At 45.5% G+C, this 17,495-nt stretch overlaps 1 protein-coding gene across 2 annotated transcripts in view; it reads right to left on the reverse strand.

Moving 5' to 3' along the window:
* Positions 1-8,465, reverse strand: part of ASB18 (ankyrin repeat and SOCS box containing 18) — a 63,351-nt gene extending 54,886 nt beyond the window's left edge. For both annotated transcript variants that reach the window (XM_081242336.1, XM_081242335.1), the window contains exon 1: positions 8,241-8,465. In XM_081242336.1, coding sequence (XP_081098462.1) covers positions 8,241-8,445 — 205 coding nt within the window. In that variant the 5' untranslated portion in view covers positions 8,446-8,465. The remainder of the gene's footprint in view (positions 1-8,240) is intronic.
* Between the last annotated feature and the right edge of the window lie 9,030 nt (positions 8,466-17,495).

Here is a 17,495-nt window from a genome sequence, read left to right on the forward strand (position 1 = left end):
ACCATTAGCTCGAAGGCATATATCTCATCTCACCACAGCAATTCAACCTGCTCCTGGGGAAAAAGAGCCTAGGGTGTGTGTCTGGCAGAAAGCAAAGGAATAACTTCATTCTAGGTGGTGGGAGATATTTTTCTGAAGCTAAAACAAGGGCTGCTGCTGGAGCCATTTTATTCCTAAATAATTTAACTATATTCAAAGATAATCTGATGTTATTGTAGGAAAGTGTATTTCTAATAAACTCCACTTGATCTGGGTGAATCAATTCAGGCAGTGCATAATTGAGTCTGTTAGCAAGGACTTTAGCAAGAATTTTGCAATCAGCGTTAATTAAGAAGATGGGACAATAATTTGTGCATAATTCCGGATCTTTTCCTGGCTTGTGAATCAAAGTAATAAGAGCAATGCTCCGGCTGGTGGTGGGATGGTGTCATTAGGTGCTGATTTATAAGTACTTAGAAAGGTTTAATTTCATTTTGCTTCGAGCAGGGTCTCCCTGCCCCCACATGCTCTGATCAGGGCTGCAGCCGAGACGGCAGAGCTCTTGCCTCCCCATCCTTCCCTGTCATCACCGACCTCCTGCTCCCCATTTTTGTTTTTTTCTGCAGCCGAGTGCCCCGTTCATTCATCCATGTTTTTTCTTAATACTCTTATTTGAATGATTTGAAGCGATGGACTCCATGCTATTGACGTTGTGTGTGTGTGTGTGTCTGTGTGTGTGTGTGTGTGTCTGATGTAAAGTCGAACGGTTGTCACAGCCTCAACGGGGACATTTTTCATGGATCTTCCTGCCACACGTCTCTGGGTGGGTATGTGTCAAGAACCCTTGACTACAAGTCAGAAAACATACCCGGTTTGTGTGCTGCTCCTAACTGGCTGTTGCCCAGTAAGGGAACACATGTGAGCCTTGGTGTCCCCATCTGTAAAATGCAGCCATAGGACAATGACAGGCATTAAGGAGTACCAGGAAGAGCTCTGGATTTCTACCTCCTCCGGCTGTGGCATCTGAGGTGTGGAACTCACCCTCTCTGAGCCTCATTTTCCTCAGCCGGGAAAGTGGGAAAGACAATAGCCCTTGGGAAACGCATACCTAAGAGAAGTGCTCACTGCATGTGTTTCCTCCATCTTCGCCCCGACTTGCGGTTGGCTCCAGTGCTAACAAGCTCTGGTCTGTGGACTTAGTCTCCTAACAATCAGAACAAGGCTGACCCTGTGCAAGGCGGCTGGTCTTTGGTGATTCGAGCTCGGAAACCAGCCTCCCACCAGGCGATACCCTCCCTGCCCATCTGGCCTGGAGCCAGTCGTTCCTTTGAGGTTGGGACCCAGTCTACACAGGCCTCTGCCAGGGTGCACGACACCTGAAGGTGTTGTGGCAACGGGGTTTTGTTAATCTCCATAAACACAAGTCGTTGTTCTTACAACCCTAGTTCGTCCCTTTTGGAAACACGCTGAGAGATGACCCCACTGATCCCATATTTTAATTTTTTTATTTAATTTTTTTTTTGCAGTACGCAGGCCTCTCACTGTTGTGGCCTCTCCCGTTGTGGAGCCCAGGCTCCGGACGCGCAAGCTCAGCAGCCATGGCTCACGGGCCCAGCTGCTCCGTGGCACGCGGGATCCTCGCAGACCGGGGCACGAACCCGCGTCCCCCGCATTGGCAGGCGCACCCTCAACCGCTGCGCCACCAGGGAAGCCCCCATATTTTAAAATGAGGAAATTAGGGTTCATAGAGTTGGACTGACCACACAGGTTCAAGGTTCAAGACCACTCGGTCTGTGGGAGAGCCAGGGTCACCTCACCGTTAATCTTTTGCTGTATCCATTACACCAGCAACGTACACACACTTGTCGTTGGTTCAAATGTGAGTGCTCCAAGGCAGGGGTTGTGCTTACTTAACCGACATTCAGCTGTTGGGTTTTCCGTGGGCGATGTTCCCCTCCGCACACAGGGACGAAGGGAGTAGGTGCACCTTGGATGGCACAGCGCGCTCAGCGTCAAGCTGGTTGAATGAACGGTTAAATTCTGCCAACGGACCCCCTGGGTCTATCTATGTCCATCCCACGATCACCCACACTCATTCCCCACCTATACTTGCTGCTGGGTGAGATCTCTTAATAAAAACCCAATTAGTATTTCTTTAACTTGCTTCCAGATGCTTAAATACCACTACCCCAAACACACCACAATGCCTCTGGTTTTCTATTTCAATCAAGAATTCAAGTAGCATCTTGACTTGTATATAAGATATCAGCAGCCAAATCATGGAATGCTGACATCCTTAATAATAGCAATTAGTAATCAGTTGTTTCTTAAGTAGTTTGATTACGCCAGTTACCAAATTGTACAGTTGATGCATTTGGGGGGCAAGCGGGGTCTCGCCAACCCCCCCACCCTTCCCCCTCCATCCTTTCTCCCTTGCTGGGTGCTCACTGGTTAGTGGGCTGACAGGCATTGTGAAGAGGAGGGGATGAATAATGCCGCTCTTGCTAATATTCAAGAATAGAGACTTGCCTTTAGCAGAAAGTAGAATTGAATCTTTCTTTTCAGAAAGACTCATCCGAGTCATGTCTGTGGAAATGCAGTCTGTGTCCACCTGGGGGGAATGTTAGCAAAAGAGCTTGGCCAACCCATGCAGCCAGGGCACCCAGAGTTTGAGCCCTTATCAGGGCTAAGACCCTGAGCCAGGCTCCGGATACCAGGCAAGGGTCTTGATCTCGATGAGGCCATATTTGAGAATGAAATATTCAGTGGGTATAAAAATTAGCCCAGTGAGGGGGCTTCCCTGGTGGCGCAGTGGTTGAGAGTCCGCCTGCCGATGCGGGGAACATGGGTTCGTGCCCCGGTCCGGGAAGATCCCACATGCCGCAGAGCGGCTGGGCCCGTGATCCATGGCCGCTGAGCCTGCGTGTCCAGAGCCTGTGCTCTGCAACGCGAGAGGCCACAACAGTGAGAGGCCCGCGTACCGCAAAAACAAAAAAAAAAACAAGCAAAAAAATTAGCCCAGCGAGGCTGTGTGTTTTGGAAACTGATGGAGACTGAGGGCTTTGTGCTCTTGTGGAGGGAAGTGGTTGTGGGTCTGTGGGTCGGGTGTGCAGGGGGGCCCTCTTGTGTGGGGTCTGGAAGGAGGGCATGGCCTAGGTGAACCGAGGAGGCAGGGGAGGTCCTGACACGCCCTGGGATTTGGGCATAACCTTCCTGGCAGGAAGGTTTTTGTTGGGAGGGGGTAGGTGGGAAAGATGGGGGAGCAGATTGTGGATGAGCTGGGGCCTCAGCTCTGTTCCCCTCATTACACACACACACACACACACACACACACACACACACACAGGGAGAGAATGAAAGAGATTGCTGTGCCCCAGTCCCAGGCCTCCTTTGCAGGAGAGCAGGTGGCTTCACAAAGGCACAAGTGAGTTGCGTCTTTAGGGGAATCCTGATTGAGGACCACTCTTCCGCCTCGTGGCCAGGCAGAGAGGGTACATTCTGCACTTTGACCCATTATCTGCTGGGGCTGAACTTTTAAGTTCCTTTGCCCTCTGCCCTCCTTAAGGCGACCCGTGTATACCTGAGGGGTTCTCCAGAGCAAGTCATTCCTGCCATTTTCTTGGCTGGTACCTCTTTTCCCTATGCTTTTATTGTGATGTGACATGGCTGCACAGAAATAAATAATACTTATTTTTTCTGCTCTATTTGGGGGGAGTAATAAGCTCACACAAGCACGGGGATCTCGCTGAGAGAAGCAAGGTCCTTGTATATTTATGTTGACAAGCAGAAAGAATTGTTACTTTTCTTCTTCTTATTTTTGCAAATTGTCATCTTGTGAACAATGCTCAGCGTTCTTTGAACAAGCGTTGTCCTTGGGATGGACAACTTTTCCTCCCCTTTCCCGGAAAAGCCTTTCCAGCCTGACCTTCGGCCTTGCCTCCTCCTGGCCGGGGTGGGCACCTGCAGCCCCTGCCCCTCGGCGGGCCCGGCCCGGTCTCCTTGGTCATCATCATCCTGTCATCTTCACCCTCCTCCTCAGGAGGACTGAAATTCCAGTACCATTCCCAATGTGGGCTTCCCTTCAAGGGGTTGCTACAAGTTCTGACCCCTCTGCACGCATTCTAAAGACCCCACGTGTATGTCTGAATGCAAACAGCTCTTGCTCCTCTCAGGGCTGTTCCCCCATGACTCACAATTACCCCTTGAGAAAGAGCCCATTCACTCTCATACTCAGGAAAAAGGAAGCCTCGCTCCATTTTAGGCTGAGACAGTGAGACTTTGGGATCATGGCCTCAGAGAAGCCTGGAGATGGAAGGGACGTCAACAGTGATCTGAGCCAGCATTGCCCAAGGCGCATCTGCAAACCACCCGACCCCCTGGTGGTGGTGAAGCCATAGCGAGCCTTTAACCTGCCCTCACGTATTCTCTGACAGCGTGGTTCTCCAGGGACCTCTCCCGTGGAGCTTTGCTCAGGGACCTCTGCTTGAGAATCACTAATGGAATCTCATGAACTAGTTAATAAGTAAAGGCACTGGCTCAGAGAGGGGAAAGTGACTTCCCAGAGGTCACACAGCTCATTGGTGGCAGAGTCCAAGCTTCCCTCTGGAGCGTCTCACTCCAAGGCTACTTGAGGCACCTGATAGCCTACCTGTGATGACACAGGCTGGACTCTGAACTCCTGGGAGGCGGTCCTGTGTGTCATTCCTGTTTCTAGTCTCCCCTCGTTACTGCCAGGCTCACAGCAAAGGTGCAAACACTGTCACAATCACAGAGCCCCCTGATATCTGTCTGGATTGGTGGCACCGTCCTCCACTCACCCCCAACCCCTTCCCAGCATTTCTCAGCTTTGTCATTTCTCGCCTTTATCTCTGTGTCTACCCCACTCTCTTGGTTTAGACCCTGTCATCTCTCACTTGGGTGACTGCTTTCAATCACCTCCTAAGTAGATCTTGTTTCCTAACCTTTCTTGTTTCCTTCAAATCCTACTCTCACGTTAGCCAGAGAGGCGCCCCCCAAATGCAGGTGTGAGCGCGCTGCATCTCTCCCCCGGTTTCAAGCCCAGCCTGCTTCTCCCGCAATAAAATCATTGGTAACAGTATGTGCCCTAAGGTCACAGGCTTAATCATTCAGTTACCATCATCCTGAAACAAAAAACAACCCGAACAAGCCCAAGTCCTGACAAGATGTCAGCAGCATTGACCTGTTCTTGCCCTTCTGAATTGCGCCATTCGACAGGGAGAAGTAGATACGGATGTGATTTAGAACATACAGGTTCTTCGTGGGATGGAACGGGACACTCTTAACACAGATTTCACTGGTTTCAAGTGTTTAGTAAAGTGGTGGGGACAGTAAAGATGGTGCAGGGCAATTAGTAATGTGAAAAGAAATGATATTTTATTTTTTGTTGGAAAGACTAGGTTTTTATCTTGGATTAATAAAAAATATGTTATTAATACTGAAAGAAAAATATTATCACATCATTAGCTTTTCACGTAGTTCATTTAAAATAATAAGATGTTACCTGTAATTTATGTTAATGTGTAGCACTGATGACGTGTCCTACTGTGAAAACACTTATGCTATTTAATAAATGAATCTAAAGAACAGATTAGGGCTGTTGTTAAAGGACAAGAAATGATATTTTAACTCAGGGGCTCCAAATACACAAATCCCCAACCTGCTGGGAAGGGTCTATAAAAGGGGCTGTGATAAGCGGGCACTTGCTCCAGTCGGAATCCCAGCAGAAAGCAGACGGCGCAACTCCAGGGCGTAGCAAAGGCAGGGAGGGCTAGGGGAGCCAGCTGGGGTCCCCAGGACCACCGTGGGAGCCCCCCTCCCTGTGTCTGAAGGGGCAAGGAGGGAGGTAGGAGGTGCCACCCAGGAGCTGAGCCTTCAGCCCAATGGTGAAGCCAAATCACAGCGATGATCTGGCAGGGAGGGGTCCCCAGAGCAAATACCCTCCCCTCCCCGCTCCTTGCAGCACCTTGCGTTAGCTACACCCAGTGGGGGTCAGAGAGCATGGGCCAGGATGATGTGGTTCGTAAGAGCACCTCATGGGCAGGCACTGAGCAGGGGGCAGGGGGCAGGGTGGGTCTGGAGTGCACATGCAAAATGTAGAGTTCAACACTCCTGGCCAAAGCGCAGTTTAGGATTTCAAAGTCCCCTCTGCACCCCAGGGCAGGCTCCTGGATTGTTGCGTGTACCAGGTGCTGTCTTGGTGAGGACCCCCGCCCATCCAGGCAGGGCTAAGGTCTGAAGAGAGGTGTGGTGCTCTCTGGGCTCATGCCTCCTGGGCCGTCACCCTGATGGGGGCCCCAGATATTAGGAAAACCAAGGAAAAGAAGAAGCAGGAGCTGGTTTCTCTTTAAAGCTTTCTGCAGCTTGTTTACTCCACCAGTGAGAGGCAGCGCCGGGCGTGCACCCACATCACGGGGGACTAGAGGGGTGGTCACCCCCTTAGAAGTCCCAGTCTCTGGTCTGTGCCTTCATCACATTAAAGCTCCACTCGCCAGCACCGATGTCCCAGGCACGTTCCCTTTTGGTGTCCTTCCTGGATGTGTGAGCATGTGTTTCTGCACGTGTGTGTTTGTGCCTTGTGTATGCAATGGAACACGTGTGTGCATGCACTCACATGTGTTGGGAAGGAGTCTGTCTAGTGGGGGGAGGGGAGCCCTGAACATTCCTTAGGAGTCAAGACTAACATTGTGGAGGGCACATCTGACAAGCTAGAATTAGCACGATGCAATGAAAAGTTAAGCTCTGGTCAGGGAAATCATTTTCAGCAAATATGACAACGGTATTATATACATGTTATGTGAAGGAGACCTACAAAATGACCAGAAAGGTATGAAGAAATGAGGAGATATTGCCCAAGGACCTGACTAGACAAGGATCCACACGTAAAAAGGTCTACAAAGAAAACCCAAACCCTACAGATAAGACTTGGTTCTGAGCAGTAAAGAAACGATGGGGGGAAGGGGAAGCTGGGAAGAAGTGAGAGAGAGGCATGGACATATACACACTACCAAGTGTAAAGTGGATGGCTAGTGGGAAGCAGCTGCATAGCACAGGGAGATCAGCTCTGTGCTTTGTGACCACCTAGAGGGGTGGGATAGGGAGGGTGGGAGGGAGACGCAAGAGGGAGGAGATATGGGGATATATGTATATGTATAACTGATTCACTTTGTTATACAGCAGAAACTAACACAACATTGTAAAGCAATTATATTCCAATAAAGATGTTAAAAAACAAACATAAAAGGATGGGCGAGCAGGCAGTGGAGAATGACCAGAGCGCACTTACTAAATTGGAGATTTAAATATGAATATTAACCACCCATAATGTTCAGGGTGTGACGTGACACACACTCACTACAGGAGGAATAGAAATCCTTTCAGAAAACAATTTGGAAAATTTGTTATCCTTGTCCCAGTAATACAGCTCCTAAGAATTTATCCTAAGGACAGAACCCTGAATAAGAAAAAAGTATATGAATGCTAATAAAGACACTAATTATAGCATTACTGATAGCAGTAAAAATGTAAACACATAGCCCCCTCTTGTAGGCATTTGGTTTAAGTATTTTGTCGTTAATCACCTCAATAGGTGATTGAAATTAAGAAGACGTAGCAATATGGTAAGTACTTTAGGTGTATTAACTCAACAGAACAGAACGCAAACTTATTATCTACCACACGGTTATAAGTAGAGGAAATTTACACATGCAAATAGACTAGCTTGGAGAAAAGTGGAGAAATGAAAAGAGGTGCTGGGCCCGGATGGTGGTGCCACGGTTTAATTTTTCTCTTTTTAAATTTTTTGTATTGTACTTTAATTGTTGCCTATGTAACATACTGTGTGTATATATATGTGTGTGTATGTGTATATATATAGACATACAGTATATATCATAGTATAGATCTATATATCATAGTATATATATACATATTTACTGTGTATATATTTACATAGTATATATATATATTTACTATGTACTGTATAGTAAATACAGTAAATATGTGTATATGTATATGCTATGATATATATATACTATGACATATACTATGTATCCATATATGGATATATAATAGGTACATGTATATATACAGTAAATGCAGCATGTGCGTATGTATATAAATAAGAATCATACAGCTGGGCACGTATCATTCGCCTTTTTCAACCATTTGCCCTTCCACCCCCGAATGTTCCCCACCCCGACCCCGTGCACACGATGGGGAAGCAGTGGATTCATCGCAGTTACCTAGGAGCACCCCGGGGGGCAGCTGGGCCGAGGGGTCCTTCATCCAGTCGTCGTTGGCCAGTTCTATCAGGGCGTCCACGTGCCCAACTTCAGTGCAGATCAAATCCCTCACTCTCACCTCATCCCTGGCTTCCAGGGCTGACTTCAATCTATTTACGAAATCCGAGTTGACCGGGTAATCGGGAAGGCAATCAGAGATGGACATTGTGATGTCGTTTGTGTGTTGACCAAACTGCTCTTCTTCCTAACTGAGTCCAAAGTCAGCAGCTGGGCGGAGAGGGCTGCGGGCGTGTCTATAAATAGAAGAAACGTGGCTCCAGTTACAGCCCTGGGAACGGCTGCCCGCCAGCTGTCCTCCCCACCCCCTTCCTCACAGGGAGATGGGAATTAATCTCCCCAAGGCCTCACTTAAGGATCATTCTAGAGACGGGGGCAGTAGACCTGTTTGTGAGTGGGAGAAGCCGAGGGGACAGCGTTTTTTTAAAAAAAATCTCTTGTCGGTACTGCTGATCAACATCTTCTTTTATCAAAGTGTGACTGTGTCCTGAAACTTTAAAATCCTTTTCCGGAGCCTGGGCTTGCAACCTCTGTTCTGTTGAAAGGAACATACTGTAACGTTCTACACCACGTATTCCTCCTTCACTTCATCTAAAAAGAGAGTCTGGTTGACTATAAATTGGACATGCCTTGAAATTGAGAATGCAGGGAAATCTTTGGTTTCCAAATTCAGGATGGACTGGCTGGTCTCGAGAAGACAAAAGCATCACATAAGTGAACCCAAAAAGTAACCAAAGTATTAGCAGCAGCCTCTGTTCTTCTTAAGACTGCTAACTTTGGCTTAAAGCACCCAATTCCATGCCCCGTGGAAGTGCAAAACACTGATGTTGGTTTCTGTGCATTCCTGCGGGGTAGTGGACTTTTTTTCCATAACCTCTGTCTCTAGTGGTCCTGTATCTCCCCACCTGAACCTGGGCACAAAGCTGCTCCAGCAGCACCTGTATGCTGTAATGACCTGAGGGGCCCAGGCTATGCCATTTAGCTTACAAATTAATTTTTGGATATATTAAAATTGAAATACATTGAACATATAACACTGTGTAAGTTTGAGGTGTACACCATGTTGATTTGATGCATTTATATATTGTAACATGATTGCCATTGTACTGTTAGCTAACACCTCTATCATGTTGCAGAATTATGACTTCTTTTTTTTGTGGTGGGGATAATTAAGTTTCTTCATGTCTTAGAAAGTTTGATGTTCATAATACAATGTTGTTGCCTGTAGACACTATACTGTGCATTAGATCTCCAGGACTTATTTACCTGATGGGCGCAAGTTTGTGTCCTTCAATGACATCTCTCCTCTTTCCTCACATAGCTTTATTTTTTTTAAGTTTAAAATTTGAAAAATTAAAAATAAATTTTAAATTGAAGTATAGTTGATTTATAGTGTTGTGTTATATTCTGGTGTACAGCAAAGTGATTCAGTTATACATATACGTGTATGTATATCACATAGCTTTTATAGAGCCCTCTTCACCGTGTGTCCCAGTCTTGCTACCTCTTCCCTTTCTTACTTTGTCTTGTCTCCCTGTGTGATGGTTAATTTTATGTGTGAATCTGGCTGGGCCACACTGCCCAGATACTTGGTCAAATATATTCTGGATGCTCCTGTGAAGTTTTTTTTTTTTTTTTTTTAATGAGATGATGATGTTTAATTTGGTGGACTTTGAGGAAAGCTGATGACCCTCCATAATGTGGGTGGGCCTCATCCAATCAGTGGAAGGCCTTCATAGAACAAAGACTGATGTCCCCAAGCAAGATGGAATACTGCCAGCAGACGGCCTTTGAACTAGAACTGCAATCCTTCCTGGGTCTCCAGCCTGCTGGCCTACACTGCAGGTTTTGGACTTGCTGGTTTTGACAACTGCATGAGTTGATTTCTTAAAATAAATCATATATACCTTTATTTTAAGAATATATATATATATGCACACACATCCTCTTGATTCTGTTTCTCTGGAGAACCCTGAATAATACACCCCTCTCCTCTCAGCTCCTCTGCATGATTTTGCAGCTTCTGATCCATACACTGATGCTTTTCCCGACATGTCTGCATCTGCTTTTGAGGAGCCAGCCCTGAAGTTACTACCTAATATTTGTTCTCCTTCCTCCTACCTAAGAGACCCTGGGTTTTCTTTGTTGTGACAATGTGCCTGGCCCCTGGTGATGAATCATATTTATCTAAGTCAGTAACTTCCGCCCTAATCTCCTTGCTAGCTACTCTACGAATTATCCTCCCTTGCAACCCAGTTCTGGCCAGTGAGGGCAGGCATGGTCTGCTCTGGTGCATCTGGAATTTCTTTGCTCTCCTGATTGAAAGGGGAAGTAGTGGCTGGCACTTTTTCCCTTTCCCTTTCTTCTTTCCTTGAACATGGACATAATGTGTGGAGCTGTGGCAGCCAACTTAGAGCCATGAGGTGATGGACATGAAATGAAGGCTCAACATACCCAGGTGAGTGGGACAGAAAGAGGGGATGAGATGGATGGTTCCTTGATGACATTTCTGAACCTTTGCCCCAGCTCCAGGCCGCCAACTGCCAGACTTCTTGTCTTTATTCCTTAAGTACTATTCATGTGTTTTCTGTGACTTGCAGCTAAAAGTATTCCTGGTTGATGTAGGTGTGTTCACTCTGCCTTTAAAATCATGGACACATTCTGGTTTCAGTCTAAAGAGATGGCAGCAGACATAGCTCTGCCTGTGAAAAGAATATGAGTCAGCCCCCAAGCTTTCTGTCCTTTGGTAGTTGAACTCTTGCCTTCCATGACAAAATCTCACTGTGTGTTGCAAGGACAGCAGCTGACCCAAGACTCCCTGAATATGGAGCAGTGGCATCATGGGCTAGGGTCATCCGTGAGCAAGCAGCCAGGACCACTTGAGGGGCTGCTGTTGGACCCTGATGGAGACATTCTTGGGATTGCTGGCAATGGGGCTCTGCCTAGAAAGGAGGTATGAACTCTATAGATCTGTATTCAGACGTTTGACTAACTTGCAGAGCGTGTGGTTGGCCTCTGGTTCTTTCTTTCAGCCAAAGAATGATGGGTTTTGAAAGAGATTTTGAACCTGAATTTCCAAGCACAAATGCTTTGTAGCATCAGATGCCTTACGTTTAGAAAGAAATTTGACACCAGCACATTTGTGTCAATACAAAGAGAGGGAGGGTAGTGACCACAGGAAAATGATCGAAACTTGGGTAAGGTAATTTAAAGATATAAACTGAGAATTATTAGAGATTGCTATCAAACTTCAAATCAGAAGGGAGCTAAAGATGAAGCACTTGTTAGGCAGATAATAAGATGACAAAGCCTCAAAATATGGCACTCACTGATCTTAATTACCAAGCTATCTGCTGGGTGTTTAATCAGTAGCACATATACTATGCTAATTATTCTGGCTAATTTTGTTATAATGTAATTCTTTATCAACCCTGCTATGTATAAATTAGGAATTGAAATGTAACTAACACAAATTATATTTAAGGCAACACGAATTTCTTTATTTCAACGTGAAATCTTCTGATCTCTATTTCTTTGTCTTTCCTTTTTTGATTAGTTCATGGGACCCCCTACTGCCCACACTGCCTCAGTCCCCCACTGGCTGAACAATCATTTGAGGAGGAAGGGACGCAGTATCAATATTTCCCCCTTAACTTCTTGGAAATCTTGTATTTGACTTTCTCCTTCACTGACTGTCCTTGAAGGTGCAGAATATATTTAAGCAATCAATAGCAGAGGGATCCTGGCTTTCTCTGAATCAGATAAAGGTCGTTTCATTGTTCTGCTTGGATGTTTAAATGCTCATCAGAGGGTACCATAATTCACAGATTTTCAGTGATATGTTATATGTGATTTACATCGAGTTATGTTTACCAATGTGTTTAGATGAGGACTGGTAACAGATCCTCACAGAAAAGCATAAACATTAGCTAGAATTCTTCTGCATCATGCAGTTGGCATCCAATGAGTTTGGTATAGCTGTGCAGAGCCTGATAGCACGCCTTCAGAGACCACCAGCCTTGGAAATTTTTCTCTGTCACTACTCTTGGTCTTGAACTATTTTGCAGCAAGATAACAATGCCTGATGAATACATGAATACAGTGTGGGTCTAATTTAGTCTCAGCCCTGTGTTAGGACGAAAACCAGTGAGTCCGTTGCCAATGGAGGGTCATGGTCTGGGAGAAATGGTCAGTCCCAGATACGCAGACCCCATTGTGACCTCAGTCAGGGACAAACACTGGGCATATCCAGGTTTACTCAAAGTGACTGTGGCATAATTCCGCTGTGAAGTGGGTCCACTTCTGAGACTGGCTGCTTCTTGGAGCCTGAAAGGCCCCTGTTAGATCCTGAGGTCCTGGAGAGCTGCTTCTTCAACACATGGGTTCCCTGTAGGTCAGCCCCCAAGTGCTCTTGGCTCAAACCTCACCATCCAACCCAGCTGTGGACCCTATCAGCTCGGGGCTGGCCCGGGGCTCCCTTCCTGGCTGTGGTGTTTCCATCCACCTCTGTCTGTTCTCTCCTCTCTCCCGTTCCTGTAGTCTGACTCTCCCAGTTCCCAGCTTCAGCAACACAGATGTGTCTCCCTGGGGTCAGAAGCGTTTCAACTTGGTGGAAGATTTTTCTAAATTCCTTTTTAAGGGGTTCCTCATAGCTTTTCAGGCTTGACAATTTCAACCAAGACATATGTGTGGCGGGAAGGCTCACCCATCAACCTGCTGGGCTGTGGGGAACTGCTTTGTGAAGGGGCATTGTTACATGGTCTTTATGGGCAGCAATTCATGCACCCAGAAAACAGGGGCCACTTTCATTTCCTTTGTGTCCTTGAAGGCTTGAAACAACGTGATGGCATGTGGGCACTAGCTAGATGTGATAAAAGCCCTTTACAACTCTTGCCTTTTTTTTTTTCTTCCTGTTAGGGGCATGATTTATGATGGCACAAGGATGAAGTTATACAGATGGAGATGTGGACATTTTCCATTAGTATAACCATCAAAGACAAAATAACAAATAAATGAGTTTCACTTGATAAACACATTTTTGAAGCAGGATTTAATTTAATTATTTATTTTTATTACTTTTTTATTGAAGTATAGTTGATTTACAATGTTTCAGGTATACAGCACAGTGATTCATTTATACATATCTATATCTGCATCTGTATCTATATCTATTCTTTTTCAGATTCTTTTCCATTATAGGTTATTACAAGATATTGCATATAGTTTCCTGTGCTATACAGTAGGTCCCTGTTGTTTATTTTAGATATAGTAGAATGTATCTGCTGATCCCAAATTCCTAATTTATTCCTCCCCTCCAATAAACACTTTTCGAGCCCTCATATATGCCAGGTACTCTTGATGTACTGAGAATATAGCATACTACATACTGTATACTGTATACTATATATACTATATACTATATATTGGGTACTTATTACATAGGTCCTCTTTTAAAGATATTGCACATGTAAACTCTCTTTCTCTCAACAATCCTGCGAGGCAGGGGCTATCATTATTACTATTTGGCAGATGGGGAAACTGACTAGTGGAGCAATCTCCTGGCGGTCACACAGCTGCTAAGTAGCAGAGCTAAGATGCAAATGCGAGCAGTTTAACTGTGCTCATTAGAACTATGTGGCCATGCTTCTCGTTCAAACCCCTACTGGGTCCAATTCTTCACTCTCTTCATCCGTTTCTTCCTCTTCCTTCTTTTCTATTTTGCTCTTTTTTCCAGAAACAGTCTTGTGAAAAAAGATGGGGAAGGCATGGGAGGGAAGAAAAAAGGTACAAGGGCTAAGGCAGGGACCAGGAATATTTGGAGGACTTTGGGAGAAAAGGCCTGGGAGCAGCTATGACGTATGTGGGAATTGGATAAAGAAAGAAAGACAACTGCTTTGAAATCATCTGGGGTTGCTGGAGGGTGTTCCCATAACCAAGACACCGTGCTGAGCCCAGACCACCAGGGTCATGACTTTTTAAGAGTAATCCAGCTAATTATGGATATCTCTGCCATTGACTGGGGGAGACAGTGCAGCACCCATCAGGCAAAATATTGTAAGGTGGAAAGTTTGCCTTCTGAGAGTTAAAAGTTAAAATCAACCTGATAGAGCAAAGCAGACTGTATACCCCTTGTCTGACCTTGACAACTTCAAGGATGCAGAAGCACAGTTTGTAATCTGCTTTCAAGTTTTAACTCCTCCCATCTTAGATAATCTTGGAGATAGAGGAAAGGGAGAAACATGGAGAGCTGTGTGTCTGGTTGAACTTAAGGATGGAGTGCACCATGACAGAAGTGTTGGGGAATTCCTGGGAGAAGTAAGGCAGGCAAGACTGAGGAAGGGCTGACCAGCTCACCAGGGGTTCAGCATGGGTAAGTAGGAGAGGAGTCCTGCGGTGGGTGTGGGGTGGATCTTGCCTCTTCAGCAGATAGGGGAAGAGCCCTGAGCCCCGTGGTACTCCCAGGACATCAGCATCTCAGGTCACACTCTGCTCCCGATGGCCTCTAGTTTCAGTCATGCACGTTTCAGAAAGGAGCATCGCACCAGCCATTCCAGAGGCTTATACATTAAAAGACGACAAGACAAACAAAAACCTGGAAAGAAACACTCTGCCCAGTGGTGAAGTTCCTGGCTATGTCTGTGGCTAATTCTCTCCAAATCTACACAAACCTGTTATAGAAAAGTACCATGTCTATAAGGTTAAATTCTGTCTCTTCTCTTAGTCTGGGTCTAAAAATGTTTGACCTCAGACTCACACAATCTATGATCTACCCAACTGTGGTGGGCAGCCTCGGAGATGGCCCTACTGACCTGTCCCTGATCTTCACACCCTGTGTCATCCCTTCCCCTTGAGTGTGGACTTGATGACTTGCTTCTAATGGATATCATACAGCAGAGGGGATGGATTGTCACTTTGGAGATTAGGTTATAAAAAGACTGCAGCTTCTGTTCTGGATGCTCTCTTTCTCTCCCTTTTGAATTGCTCATCCTGGGGGAAGCCAGCTTCCATGTGATGAGGCGGCACCGTGGAGGGACCCAGGTGAGTGAACTTGAAAGTGCATATTCTGAGGCTGCCAACAGTCAGTGAAGGGGCCTGGCAGTGGAACTGCCAGCCTAGCTGAGTCTTGACATGACCGCAACCTCATGAGAGGCTTTGAGTTAGAACCACCCACCTGAGCCATGCCTGCATTCCTGATCCACAGAAACTGGACAATTGTAAGTGCTTGTTGCTTTAAGCCATTAGGTTTTGGGGGTAATTAGTTATGAAGTAATACATAATTAATCCACCACCAGAACTACCTTTTTTTTTTTTTTTTTTGGCGGTATGTGGGCCTCTCACTACTGTTGTGACCTCTCCCATTGCGGAGCACAGGCTCTGGACGCGCAGGCTCAGCGGCCATGGCTCACGGGCCCAGCCGCTCCGCAGCATGTGGGATCCTCCCGGACCGGGGCACGAACCTGTGTCTCCTGCATCGGCAGGCGGACTCTCAACCACTGCGCCACCAGGGAAGCCCTGAACTACCTTTTTAAGAAAGCCATGGACCTCATTCTTCCCTCTCTTGTTCTCTCCTTCCTCACTCAAGGATAAACCGACACGAACTCGGATTCAGAACCACGGAAGGATGGATTATTTTGAGTCATCAGAGCCAATGTCTCTTTATGAACCAGAGTTGCTGCAAGAAACAAGAGAAAATTTGAGAAAATCTCTGATTTATGTTGCCACTGAGAATCTAGGTGAACATTATGTCCATGGAAAAGGAACGACAGGAGATCAAGGAAGATTGCTCTGAGATGAGAACCATTACTTCAAGTTTTAAAATGCAATTTACACACTGATTGGAGATTGAGGAAAATCAAATCAGTGATTTAAGACTGGACAGAGAAAATTTCTCATACTCAGAGTATAAAAGGGACAAAAAGATGCACGTAAAGAAAAGTAACATTGAGGACAGATTCAGGAAATTCTTTATATCTTAGGAGAAATAGGAGCGGAGAGAATATAACATGTAAACAAGGAAATAATAAAGGTAAGTTCTTCTGTGGAATGAATTGTGTCCCCCACTAAATTTATATGTTGAAGCCCTCACCCCCTATGTGACTCTGGTGGGGATGGAGCCTTTAAGCAGGTGGCTTAGGTTAAATGAGGTCATAAGTGGGGAGGGCGGCTGATCTGATAAAGCTGGTGTCCTTATAGAAGAACCACCAGAGACCCCTCTCCCTGGGCACACAGAGGGAAGGCCATGTGAGCACATGGCGAGGTGGTGGCTGCCTATAAGCCAAGAGCAGAAGCCTCAGAATGAAACCTACTTCGTCAGCACCTTGATCTTGGCCTTCCCAGCCTCCAAAACTGTGAGAAATAATTTTTTTAAGCCAACTTGTCTATGCTATTTTATTATGGTAGCCCATAATAAAAATGGGCTATGATAAGTTTCCTGAGCTGAAGAATGTCTTCTCTCCAAATCAAAACTCCCTTTAAGCACCCTTAAAAATTAAAAGTTGTCTTTAAAGTATCCTTCAAGAGATTCTTTGAAAAGATAGAAACATACCTCAACATATTCTGATGACAGTTTGGTATTTCAAGGATAAGGGAACAGCTCTCATAAGTTTACTGTAGGAAAGCCACATTACCTAATTGATAGCAGTTTTCTTTATATAATAAGGTGGCACAAAGCAACAGAATAACGCCCACAAAGTTTTTTGCAGGGGGAGAAATATACTATAACCCAAGAACTCCATTCTCAGCCAATCTAATGTTCATGTGTGGGGAATCAGAACGAGATCTTCAGTCATGAAAGGACTTGGAAAATATTTCACAGACATCATCTCTTGAGAAAAAATGGGGAAAGATATTTGCAAAATGTGAAACAGACAAAGTATTCACCTTCAGATAAAGAATTCTTACAAATCAATTAGAAAAAGGGAGACAACCAAGTAGAAAAATGGACAAGAGACTTGAGTGGATACTTCACAAAATAGGATATGCAAATAACAATACATAAATATAAGGGGCTTATTCTCATTAGCCAACCAAGAAATACAAATTAAAGCCCCACTAAAATACAACTACACTGCCACCAGAATGCCTACAATTTCATTTTGATGATTTGGGGCAATGCAGATTTCCAAAACCTACTAGGGCATAAACCGGTACAACCACTTTGGAAAATTGAGATTATTTACTCAAGTTGAAGACAAACAC

This window comes from Mesoplodon bidens (genome assembly GCF_964165515.1).
Source record: "Mesoplodon bidens genome assembly, chromosome: 8".
Classification (NCBI taxonomy): Eukaryota; Metazoa; Chordata; class Mammalia; order Artiodactyla; family Ziphiidae; genus Mesoplodon; species Mesoplodon bidens.